At 39.9% G+C, this 12,829-nt stretch overlaps 1 protein-coding gene across 1 annotated transcript in view; it reads left to right on the top strand.

Moving 5' to 3' along the window:
• Window positions 1–369: 369 nt before the first annotated feature.
• Window positions 370–12,829, top strand: part of FIG4 (FIG4 phosphoinositide 5-phosphatase) — a 58,935-nt gene continuing 46,475 nt past the window's right edge. Inside the window, exons 1-4 of the mRNA XM_069010993.1 lie at window positions 370–567; window positions 8,578–8,676; window positions 8,891–9,014; window positions 11,935–12,091. Coding sequence (XP_068867094.1) covers window positions 499–567; window positions 8,578–8,676; window positions 8,891–9,014; window positions 11,935–12,091 — 449 coding nt within the window. The 5' untranslated portion in view covers window positions 370–498. The remainder of the gene's footprint in view (window positions 568–8,577; window positions 8,677–8,890; window positions 9,015–11,934; window positions 12,092–12,829) is intronic.

The following is a 12,829-nucleotide window of genomic DNA, read 5'->3' as shown; positions in this document are numbered from 1 at the left end:
CCCGCTGCCGCCACGGCTTTGCGCGCCTCCGCTGCCCCGGCAACGGCCGAGCCCTGCCCCCTGCCCTTGGCCCCGCCCCGCTCAGGGAGGGGCGGCGGGGCGTGGGCGGGGCTGTGGAGCTGTTCTTGGTGCTGACCGTGCTCACCTCGTGGGGAGCGGTTCCCGGCGGGAGCAGGGAAAGTGAAAGCCAATGCGGATGCGGTGCCGCCGCCCCGCCCGCCCCGGTGCCCCGCTGCCGCCGCCGCGCCCGGAGCCGCCGTTGCCGAGGGACTGCGCCTGACGCGCTCCGCGACGCAGGCGCGCTCTCGCGGCCTCCCGTGGGCGCGCCTGCGCGTTGGCGCACGGCACTTCCGGGTTCCCTCGGTGGCGGCCGTGGTTCTCCGCTCAGCCGCGGCGTGTTCCTCCCCCGGCTCCGGCTGCTCCCGGGTTGTTCCCGGGTTGTTCCCGGGCTGCTCCCGGGTTGTTCTCGGGTGGCCGCCGCCGCGCCTCGGGTCTGCCATGCCGGTGGCGGCCGCCGCCCCCCTGATCAGCTCCGTGCAGAAGCTGGTGCTGTACGAGACCAGGGCTGTAAGTAGCGTCCCCCCTGCCGCCGTCGCAGGTCCCGGGGCTGTGGCCGCCGCACAGCGCAGGGGGGTGTCCCTGCCCCCGGCGTGTTGGCTCGGCCCTGCCCGGAGCTGCTTCCTCGGCTGGGCTCCAGCTTGTCAAAAACTACGCCTTACCTTTCTTTTCGTGTGTTGGGATCTGGTTCTTTTTGGTCACACATTCAAAACAGCTCAACAACTTTAAAAAAAAAAAAAAAAGTTTTTAAAGTTCTTGTTTTCACTGTGTGTCTGCCTCAGGCAGGTCAGCGCAGGACCCTCCGGTCTGGGTGCTGCCAGGGTGGGAATGAAGGTTGGGCCCCTGCTTGTTCTGTCGTGTGGCTGCTGTCATGCAGCCAGGAGAACAGTGCTCCCCCGTACCAGGGGGAGTTAAAACTGGACAGCTGAATGTGTCAAAGTTAATATTTGAATTAAGAATGGCTGAAATGGTTACCACCCGCACCGACGTGTTTGCTGCTTATGACACATTTCAGTCCTCATTGTCTAAATGGCTGGCGAAAGAGCTTCCAAAGTTTTCATTCTGACCTCTGGAAGTAAGTCTCGAAGATTTTCAGCATTTCTTATGCCGTGGTGTAGAAATTGTAGGCATGTGTTACTCACAGTAATTTTTTGTCATGGACAAAGGGGATTGGTGGTTGGAGTTGTAATTGCTGCTTTAGTCATGTGATGAGCACCGTGTGAGTTAGACGCTAATTCTTGGTGTAAATACCACTGTGTTTACCATTTCTTAGCTCCCAATCAAATTTCTTCATGTTTCATAGTGTGCTGGTTTCCCCTTGTTTCATAGTATGTTGATTTTCTTCACTTGAGGTAGTTTTGGATAGGGTTAGGTACCTTGGCTTCAAATGCAACAGTTAGGTCTAGTTCCAAGTTCAGATGTTACCTGTACTGATAACAGAAAGATAATATATACACTGAAGCCCCTTGGAAACTTCCCAAAATGTCACAGATGCAAGAATGATCTCAGTATAAATAGGAATTTGACTTCCAGCTTTTTTTCTGTCAGAAGCAGGTTTGTGCTTTTGTGATAATTCCCCACTGAACAGCCTATGTAACAGAGAAGGATTAATTAATGCAGAGTTATTGTTACAACTAAATTTAAAAAATGAAGGTTACATTCTAGAAAGTCTTTCCAGAGTGTTAACTTTTTTACCTATGCCTAAATGAGTTTTGAAGGCTACCTTATTTATCTTTCTCACTGTTGCTGGTAAAGGCTATTTTTTGTTCTATTTTCAGCTAAGTTATTGTTACATGTGAATAGGGGTCTGGGGAAATGTGATTTCTGAATCAGGTCTTGTATTACTCAGTTTAGTTGTTCTTGGCTCACAACTCATGCTACATCTCAGCTGAGATTTGGCCTTTTGTGACAGGCATGTGTGGATACCTGGCCTGCTTCTCTCTGAGCTGTGAGGCTCAGTTGCTGAGAGACAACATGCTGTGTGCGGGGCCAGTGTTGTGCTTTGGAGTTCTGTCAGCTATCTGCCATTCTCTAGGCCTCTCCAGTTGATCTTGTTATTTCAGTAACCACAGTCTTTTACATCTGGCCAGTGGTAGCTGGCAGTATCTGCCTGAATGGGTGGGTTTGTCCATGCTGTGCTTTGTTCAGCATTCAGTTAGGGGCAGGTCCAGTAATCCTGATCACTCCAGGAGGTAAGATGGCTTTCATCAGCTGTGAAAGGCAGTGGTTCACGGATGAGCATGTGCTGTTTGAAATGCCTCAGCTGAGCAAGGGCATCTCAAAGCTTTTACTTCAGTCACTTCTTGTGAGTGATGAAAATGGAATTTTTTTCCCTGAGTAAGGTTTTGTTTTTGCTTTAAAAAAGTACAAGCTGAAGCACTTTGTGGTTTGATATTCAAATTCTAGTAATTTTTTTCAAAAGAAAAAATTCAATAGGAATCATGTTGGTATGATTATTTGAAAAGACTTGATGCACTTAGATGCATAGACTAAGGGATGTTAGAAGGGACTTCTGGAGATCACCAAGTCTAGCCCCCTGCTCAAAGCAGCTTCAACAAGAGCATATTGCTCAGGGCTGTGTGCAGCTGAGTTTTGAATACCTTCAAGTACATAGATTTTACAACCTCTGCAGACCACTTGAAAGAGTTTGTCTCTCTTATCTACACCTTCCTGCTACATGGTTTTAGACTGCAGCAAGATGCTGCCAAAGCTTTCTGAAGGCTGAAAAAACCTAAACCCAGTTCTCTCAGCCTCTCCCAGTGCATCATGTGCTCTGTCCTGTGGATCATCTGGGTAACTCTCTCCTGGAATCACTCTGGTATATCGGTGTCTATCTTATACTGGGGAGCTCAAAATTGGACTTCTGGTTTGATCAGTCTCTGTTACAGCTCATTCAGTGTCATGTTGTGCTGCTGACAAACAGCTTTTCCTGGAGGTGTCTCCTTTGCATAAGGTTTCACAATCATGCAGCTGCCAGCTGTGACAGTCACTGGTACAGCATAAGCATCACCCAAAAATAAAAATGAACAGCTTTCTCCTTGTTCAGGTTGCTCTTCGGATTTCCCTAAGGCTTGCTAGATCCAGCATGTGGGATTTGGAGTTGTATCAGATACAGGCTAACATGAGACTGTGTCCTAAGATTTCTGGTGCAAAGAAGGGATGATTTAAGTTGTCAGCAGTGAGAGAAACAGTGACATTTACACTGGTCATACAGCTTATTCCTGTAAAGCCCCTCTGTGTTAAAGCAGGAAGAGATGAAATGGATGAGAAAGTGGAAAAAGTGGAAATGGTTTACAGAGGGTTTCTTTGTTTGGATTTCTTTTTAGATAAAAATACAGTAATATTATTCAAGTCAAAGAGGGTAGGTTCTGGTAGTGTTATTAGAGTCAAATGAGAGACTGCAAGAGGTGAGGAGAACTGAATTCACGGTGTCAATTGAATTAACAGAGAGCAAAAATTATATTTTCTATTAATGCTTATATTTAGAGTAGTTGCTGAAACCCAATGATGCTTTGGGTCAATAAATGCATGGAGATGTTTACTGTATCTCCTGCTTGTCCTAGGAAGTTGAAAGCTTGTTTAGAAGTAGTCAGAAAGATGAACTGAAGGTTTTATTCAATGCCGATCAATGCCGATTATCTTTTGTTTTATGCATATATTGATTACTGAAGTGTACACCAGAGGGCACTAAAGATATTCGAGCACTATGAGTAATAAAAGACAAAAGATATTTTCCTCTCTTCTTCAGGAGAAGATGGAACTTTTGTGTTTCCCCCAGATGATGCCCACCTGAAAGCTGTATGTTAGTTCACTGGAAATTGTCATTCCCCTGAGGCAACGTGACATTGAACAAGACAATTTATGTTGTCTCTATAAAGGCATATCACTTGCCTATCTTTCAGGATATGATGAGGCTTAATTAATAGTATTTTATTCTAATCAGGTTCTTTTACAGCCTCTATCTCCACAGTATCCAAATGACTCACACAAGCTTATTAAGTAATGTGACTGGCATAATTACCTGTAGATATTTCTGCCCTTTATTCACCAGGGAAAACTATGGGCATTTGTTGTATTTTAAATGTGGTTTATTCTAATAATAACATGTAAACATTTTTATATTAAAAAACGCCAAGGTTGCATATTTAATGTTGAAGTTAATCTGTGGTCAAATTGGAGAAACTTCAATGATTATATTCAACATTCAATAGCATATGATTTCACAGAAAAAGCTATAGAATTTTTACTGAATTATGAAGCACACTGATTTATATGGATCGATATCTGACACATTTAAAAAATGTTGTAAGTAGTGAACAGCCTACTGGGCAACCATTAGCTATCATAATTTTCTAGCTAGAAGTGGCTGTGAAATGTGGTCTCTCTGGAATAGTTTCATTAGCAGAAGACAGCTCCTTTCAGCTGACTGTCCTGTTCCCTGTGTGTTGGCATTCTAGGAGTGGTGGTGATGTTGCGGAGCAGAGGATGGAATTGGGACGAGAGGAGGAGTTTTGTGCAGCTCAAGAAAACACTGTTTCTGCCTTAGCTGTCTTGATATACTGCCAGATATATGGGTACAAAGTAGAGAAACTTGATCTACTTTTCCATCTTATTTTCTGTGCCTGCCCTGTTGAGGAGGGGGAGTGAGAGAGCGGCTGGGTACGGGTCTGGCAAATGGTCAAGGTGAAGCCACTTCTTCAGGGCTTTGTGTTTTTAGACATATCCATGGTCTTAACAGGTATTGTTTGCAAGCTTTTTGTCTAAGATCATAAGTGTTTTCTTTATGCTTTTTGCAGATTTCAAAATTGTCAGTATTAGTGTACTGCCTATTTTTCAACTACTAGTATATTTTTGCTTTTTTTTTCTCCTGCTGATTAAGCTGTTTGTAGCTTTTTAACTGAGGATTGAAAAAGTTTTTTGCTGTGCTAACATTTCTTAATGATAATTAGTCTATACAAAGAAGCAAATCATAGTTTTAGACCAGGAGTTCTAAGAAGTAATCTTAAAGAAAAGGAAAAAAAAGAAGTGAGCAGAATGTTTGATTTCAGAGCTATTATCCTGCCATTAAAAAACAACAAATGACAGTAAGAAGTTTTTTATTTTGTTTAGACTCCTTTTAGAAGAAGCTGTTTTGTTTGGTTTGGCTGAATCAAAAGATTGATAAAAGATAGTGCAAAGCCTTTCAATTAGATTGCTTTGGTTAAAATTCAGTCCCAGGTGGAAGTGACTAATGACTGTTCCTATCTTGTGGTTGCTTAGTGATAACTGTGCAATAAATTAAGCTTTAGTCCAGCTCTTGTAGCTGCCTGGTGTGTTGCCATGGTTGGTAAAGTGTGCTTGTTAACAAATTTCAGCAAAGGCCAGGGGCAGAGTAAACCTGGAAGCAGCATGGGTCGCCTCAGGTATGGTTGGAGGGCTCTGGCCCGAGCAGGGTGGGGGAGCCTGCACAGTTTCTCCTGGAGTACTGTTCTCTGGAAAAAGTACTTTGTTGGTCAAGGTTACCTGTTTATCTAAATGCACTGGCTGTGCTGTGGAGTGGAATTGTTCAAGACACTTGGGAAATGCTTCAATTTATTCAGTTCAACTTAGTAATAAACAGAATGAGGTAATAAGGATAAATACTCCCAGAAAGGTTTCTGTAGCTTTTTCTTTTTTTTCACTGTAATAATTTCTGTTAATCAAAAGAGTTGTAAACAGTACAACACATTTTAGCTTTGATTAATTTTACAATTATATTACAACCATAGAAATTTATTAGCTGTTACATGCTCAGTGTTGTGTTGATTTGGTATTTTTCTTTATAATTTCCTAGTATTCATGTGATGGGAAATATAATTGCAGCACATGTCACTGGTATGGTTTTATTTGTGCTCTGGGTCATCCAGAAAGACGGACTTATTTATTCATTAGATGCATAAATTAGGTAGCAGAAACAGCTAATGCTGAAGTGTCTTTTTGTGTATTTTTTTGTATTGTTAGTTTTCATACAATCTTTGTTTTTCTTTCAGATCTTGAAGGTTGAATATGAGTTGGCATGTCATGCTGTTTTTCAAGTAATTCTGGGGTTGTTAGCTAGTCCTGAAAACTTCCCAAGTGGAAGTCTAATTTTGGGTTCCTAGTTTTGAACACTAACCCAAATTCAAAAGTTTTTGCAGATATTTCCTTTATTACTTCCACAAGAATATCCTCTGACATGTAGTGGTTAAAATTTCCATTTGCTAAAGAGCGATTTCTCTTGCCTGCCTTATTTTAAGTCCATTGACGCTCAGTTTTGATGCTGCTCTCAAGTGACCTTCCTTAATACATTACACAGTCCGGGTCTCTAGCTTAAACCCCGTAAATTAGTCTTTAAATGACTTCAGAGAGCCTGTTAAGTACCATTCATTATGGTGGTTGCTTCCATGGTCTGCAGGTACAATTACTCCTCATCTAATCTAACTCTGTTGCTATTCTAAGCAGCAGCAGCAGCACCTAAAGCTGGCCCTGTAGCTGTGCATAGCCCTCTGTTGCAGCTGCCAAGGTGATGTGAGTGATGCATTCCTCATAGCACTTCTTTATGTTGTATTGGTTAATTAAAATGGAAATGGGGAAGTATCCAGCTGAACTTCCTTAGTAATAGCATTTGCAGCTCTATCCATCTCTCTCTCTTTCTCCCTGTGTGTCATGTGTGTTCCAATTTTAAATGTGTTCTTTGGTCCAAACTGCCATTAGGACAAGCATCTTAGAGTGGTGCTCTTATATTTTTATTCAGTGTTATTCATTGGTAACCATAGGTGTCACTTTGGGAAAAAAATGCACTCATTTAGCAGGCTCGACCTAGTGGGACATCACTGAGCTGTATTGGAGTATTATGGAATACTTAAAATTGTTTAGCTTTAATTAACTAACAGTTTTCTACAAATGAAGAAGCTGCACTCTTGAAATGCATGCTAACTTATCATCTGTGTATTAAAAATGAATATGTGTCCCTCTGCCCATTCACTTTCTGCTGCATGAAAAAAAAGGTGGTATAATGGCATGGTCAAAGCAAGTGTCTGTCTTGGTTGTTTGGTGTTTCTTGCTGGTAGTGGGTGATACCAGCAGAAGAGCTGTACCATTCAGTGCCATGCACTGTCCTTATGATTTCCCTCCTGGGAAGCAAGAGCTTGGCACTGAGGGATCTCCTGCAGAGGCTGCTCTGAGGAGGGCAGGCTGGGGAGCTTGGGCCATGCAGAGCAGCACTGCTGGAAAAGTAGGAAACACTTTCTTGTGCCAAAGTGCTGCCTCAAAGGCTTCAGTGAGCAAGTGTTGTGATGGCATATGGCTTTGAAGGGCCTTCTTACTGTCATTTGGGAGTAAACAGCCAAGCTTACCACTCAGTTAGCACTGTAATGTCAGTGTACAAGGTGGAGCCAGAAGTTGGTAGTGTTTCTTTTTATGGCTTTTAAAGTTAAGTATTTTATTTTCCTATTTAGAGCTTACTGACTAGATGGTTTGTGAATTCAAGGAAGCTGGAGAGGGCTTGAAGTTCTTCTTTCACCTTAAATATTTTGAGAATAAAGATGTTGCTTAACAACTAATTGGTATAAATTGTGGAATTGTGAGGTTTGTATGAATATTATTATTGATTTCTTTTCCCACATCTTAAATCCATGTGACTCTTAAAGTTAGGAGCTGACTGCATGGATCCGCATGAAATTGCCATGCTTTCCTACTAGGCTGAGCATTATTAATGAGTTCTGCCTTGCTGTGCTAGCACCACACTGATTACATGAATTAGAAAAATGAAAGCTACTTTTAGCAAGTCAGTTCTGCAACCTGTGCTTATTGTTAATTCCTCTAAATGCAGAAATTAATTTATAGTTTGATCTCCTTACATGAAAAATGGATATACTATATGTTTATCTGTGGTCATTCTTTCGTATTTTAAATGTGAAATAAAATAAAGCTCTTATTTTCTTAAACAGTAGTATTGTTAATCAGAAAATTTTGGTACTGTGGAAGAACATTGTTGAGAAGACTATCATAGCAAATATAAATAAAAATAGAAGAAAACTTGCAGTACTGAAGTAGTTACAATTTTTCAGTGTTTAGTATGGATAAGGAAAGATTAGTTGACATAAATAGCAGCAGAAGTTTTAGATCACGAAAAGTTAAAAACTCATGTATAAGCTTCTGCTAAATTTTACAAAGCAAATGAGAAGACAGTAATGGCTGAGGCAGGGTGTGGTTGGACAGTGCATGGTGTAAGTTACAGTTTATCTTCTCTAAATAGGTTTTAACCTTTGATTTTAATTTTTTTTTTTCCTCCTTGTACAAAGGAGAGAAAGAGGTCTTTCAAGTTGTAAAGGTTGATTGCATACAAATATACCTACCTAAGATACTGGTGTCTAAAACTGTTTATTAACAGTCCATATGGAATATTGCATATTTGATGTTAGTAGGAATGGAGCTAGTCTAGACAATATGTAAATGGCATTGCTTTGGTAGCTTTATCTTGTGTAATATTCTGATTTGTTTTGTTGGTTTTCTTTTATGTAGCGGTATTTTCTAGTTGGAAGTAATCCTGCAGAAACCAAATACCGTGTTTTGAAAATAGATCGCACTGAACCAAAGGACTTGGTTATTATTGATGATAAGGTAAGTGCCTCTATATTTAGTTGCTGGGCTTTTTTCCCAGTTGTTCCAAGTAATACTGGCTACTTGTTGGTAGCACTGAAATGGGAAACAAAGAATGCAGAGCAGGCCTTTGGTTTATTGTATATTTCACATATTAAGCAAATTCTGCTATTCTCTGACATGAAATAACATTTAACAACTAAAACAGTAACTTCTGTGACTTTTTATTTTGAAGCATGTTTATACACAACAAGAGGTGAGGGAACTACTTGGCCGTTTAGATCTGGGAAACAGAACAAAGATGGGGCAGAAGGGCTCTTCTGGGTTATCTCGAGCTGTCTCTGCATTTGGTATAGTAGGTAAGTGTTTTGATGGATTTTATAAAATCTTTTGTTTGCCTAAGAGATGAGGCTTATTGTGTCATGCTGTATATTTTTCTGTCTCCCCCTGATTTTATTTATTTAAAAAACTAAAGAGGATTGAAAAATTTTTCATGCTCAATAGTAAGTTAGTTTCTGTGTATTTTGTGAAAACAGATGGCCAGTACAGGGGTGAAAGTTGTGCTATAACCAGTCTTTTCTTTGTCACTAAGGGACAGATCTAGGAAATAGCCAAACTCTAGAAACTTGGTTGAAGATCTCACCCAACTCAGCTGATCTTAGAATATAAATCATGTGCAACCTGGCTCCTGAATTGCAGAGCTCACAGAATGCTTTTTAAAAAGAAAATGAAAGTTGACATTCTTTGTTAGGCTGTATTTCTTTATCACACACTATTCAGAAAGATGACTTTTCTTTTTGGTTAACTTTTTGCAGTGACATATTTAAAGATTTCTTTTTCATGTTTGAGCGAGTATAACTGACTGGTATGTCAGCTGAATTTTAAAATGCTCTCCATAATCCTCAAGCACTGCTTCAAGGATTTAATAGCTTCTAACTTCATCTGAAAGTCACTGATACTGAGGTCAGTGTATTGATGGCTGATGTCTCTGAAGTAAATGTTAATGTGTGCTGTGACAGCTCCCAAGAATACCTTGTGGTTTATTGGAGTCAATATACACCTGGACATCTAAAGCCAAAGCTGCAGAGAAAGTGGAGAATGCAATTACTTTAAAGGATGCTCCTGAATTTTGCATAACAATCAAAACATAATACAATTCTATTCTAATCTAAAGTGGCAAATTAAGCAGACTTTCTTCTTCATTCTTTTTGCCTGTGAAGCATTTTGGAACTTATCAATGCATCCAGCTTTTCGAAAATTCATCAGATGGTGTTTATGTCCCTTACTGGTTTAAGAGTATTCATAATATGGGTAGACCTAAAGGAGCTTCTAACAGCCTTGCATCATTGGGTTTGTGGGTTTTTTTCCACAAGCCATAAGTGCTCACTATCTAATTATGTGATAATATGTTTGGTTGGAAAGTGGTTGTGATCAATTAAAATTTTGCATCCCAATTGTATGACTATTTATATGAACTGTTCCTAAGAAGAGAGTTTCTATTCTGTAGCTGCACAAATGTATTGGTTAACAGATACGGTATATTTATTTCTAGATGACTTTTAGAAGTAACAGACTCTCTATCAGATTATATACTTCCAAATTATATGATTTAGGCTATATCTGTATAAACATGTAATTTGAGGAAATGCAACTGGTTGTTTATTTCTGCCTCCTGACTCAGGTCATAAGAACAAGGCTATTTTTTGTAAAATTGCAAAGAACAGCTTTGTTCTGTCCTCTAGTTATTTCATTAACCAGATGCAGCACATTCAGTGCACTCAGAATGGGGGTGCTGATAGGCTGAGTTACTGTGTAGTGTTTAAAAGCAGAAATTACTTTTAAAGGGAGGGAACCAGGCCAAGGAGAGGCTCCATTGTTTATCAGACGTTGTATAATGTTTGGTGAAATTCAAAGCATGGAGGCTGTTCACATAAGTGATTTCAGTACCTGGAGGATACAGGAAGAACTGTGACTACTATTTAACAACTGAAGTTCAATAGTCTGACTGCTTCAAATGGAAGGTTTGTCTCTTATTGTCAGCAGGGCCTCCTGTCTTTGTGCAGGTGAGAGCATTTTTCCAAGGGGGGCTAATAAGGTGGAAGAAAAGATTGCTGTTCATTCAATCACGTTGCAGCCTCCAGCAGTGACAGGGAGGAAAATGTGTTCTCTCCTCATCCTTCTTCTTTACTTTGTAATGCAAAGCTAAAAGAACTGAATATAAATACAAGTGAAAATATGAATTGTGAGGGTCTGTTTGTATCATGTCGTCATCATCATCACCTCCATCTCCAAATTAATTTTTTGAGAGTGCAGTAGTGAGTGTTTCAAGCTCTCAGCCACCTATCAAAGCAGCTACCTCCAAAAGCTAATTAATATAATTTATTACTTATTAAGCATATTACTGCTGTACTATACTATATTTACACATTTGAGTTCAGAGCTGGTTATATATTTCTATTTTTCATTTGAATTTCTACATTTGTGTTGTATTTAAAGGTTTGTTACACTTTTCCCTAATCATATATAATAGAGGTATCCAAAGAAGGCACTCCATGAAGAAGCATGGTTATGCCCTGCAAGGAATGAGGGTGGAGGCTTCAGAAGCCATCTTTTTATAGGCAGTAAAGCCAGACACTGCCTGTTCTACCTTCTTAGCCTTCTGCTCTTCAGCAGGGTCAAATGTTGGTATCTGAGAGAGAAAACAGGAAAAAAAAGGAGTACCCCTGATACTCTGAATGGCTGATGTGGGGGAGATGCTGCTTTACTCAAGGAATTCAGTTCTCTGCTGTTAAGGAGAGGGGACCCAAAGGTGTTGTTGTACCCACAACTCCTTTTGCTGTTCTGTGTCCCTCCTCAGTAGAGAACACATGAACCTGAAAAGAAAATTGGAGACTGGGATTCTTCCTTGCCCTGGAAAATTAACCTTTTGGTACTTGAAGTAAACAGAGTATGCCTCACTCTGAACAATGAGAGTCCTATAGAAAGCAAATACAAGTCTATTAGTAGACAGAAACATACTCCAAATTTTCAGTGTCCTAACTCTGCTACCTAGTGTTAAAAATACCCACAGTGGGAGGGGAAATAAGTAGCCTAGGTATTTCATTGGTCAATGGGAGTGAATTTTAAGACTCTGTGTATATATATATATATGCATATAATATTAAGAACAAACAAAAATTCTTTGAAGTCTTGAAACAATTCTGATACTGTTTTGCTAAATATGTTTTATCAAATAGACACAAACATGCAACTAAAAGCACTTTAATGCTTTTTTAACAGGTTTTGTCAGGTTTTTAGAAGGCTACTACATTGTGTTAATAACAAAAAGAAGAAAAATGGCAGATATTGGTGGTCATGCAATATATAAAATAGAAGATACAAATATGATCTACATTCCAAATGACTCTGTAAGAGTCAGTCATCCTGATGAGGCCAGGTAAATAATGCTGGTAGTCAGTCTGTACTTTTTGAATATTTTTATAAGCAATGTTGGACTGCTACTAGAAATTTCATCATGGATTCTTTTGTATTAGTAATGTCATTCAAGCCATTTTATCTCATTGGATGGAAAATAGGCTACAAGTTCTGTGGCCTCTAACCTGGAGAGTAAATTCAACTGTCATAGTCTTCTAGAGTTTATTGTCCACATCTCCATGTCACAGCTAAGTTTAGCAAATCTGCACCAAGAAGTATCAAATATAAGCATTGTTCCTTCAAGGGCTGGTATGTACCAATACTGGTATGTACTGTTTGGGGCACTGATCTTTTTTTGGTAGCTCTTGCATGATGTTAATCTCACCTGAAGAGATCTTTTGTGCCCTTCAAAAAGTGCTGAATAGATTATTAAATGATTCTGTGCTATCAGAATCTTATGAATGTTGCAGTTGTAAAGGGTGGTGAAATGATTCACTGGTAAGTTTAACTGCTTCTTTCTTTTTGGGGACTTTTTTATGAAGACAGAAATTTGAGCCTTTATGTTTTTATCAGGGTAGGGTTACTTTGCTTCTATGAAATAGCAGGCAACTGGTATTGATAAACTGCTTTTCAGTCTGTACTGTGTGTGAATAGTCAAAAAACGATGGTTTATGATAAACTGATGTCAGGTAATGAACCAAGACAATGGTAAATATTAAAAAAGCTTCCACTTTAAGGTGGGATTGATCATAGGCATCAG

The sequence above is a fragment of the Aphelocoma coerulescens genome, chromosome 3 (genome assembly GCF_041296385.1).
Source record: "Aphelocoma coerulescens isolate FSJ_1873_10779 chromosome 3, UR_Acoe_1.0, whole genome shotgun sequence".
Lineage (NCBI taxonomy): Eukaryota > Metazoa > Chordata > Aves > Passeriformes > Corvidae > Aphelocoma > Aphelocoma coerulescens.
This window is presented reverse-complemented; position numbering and strand designations above follow the sequence as displayed.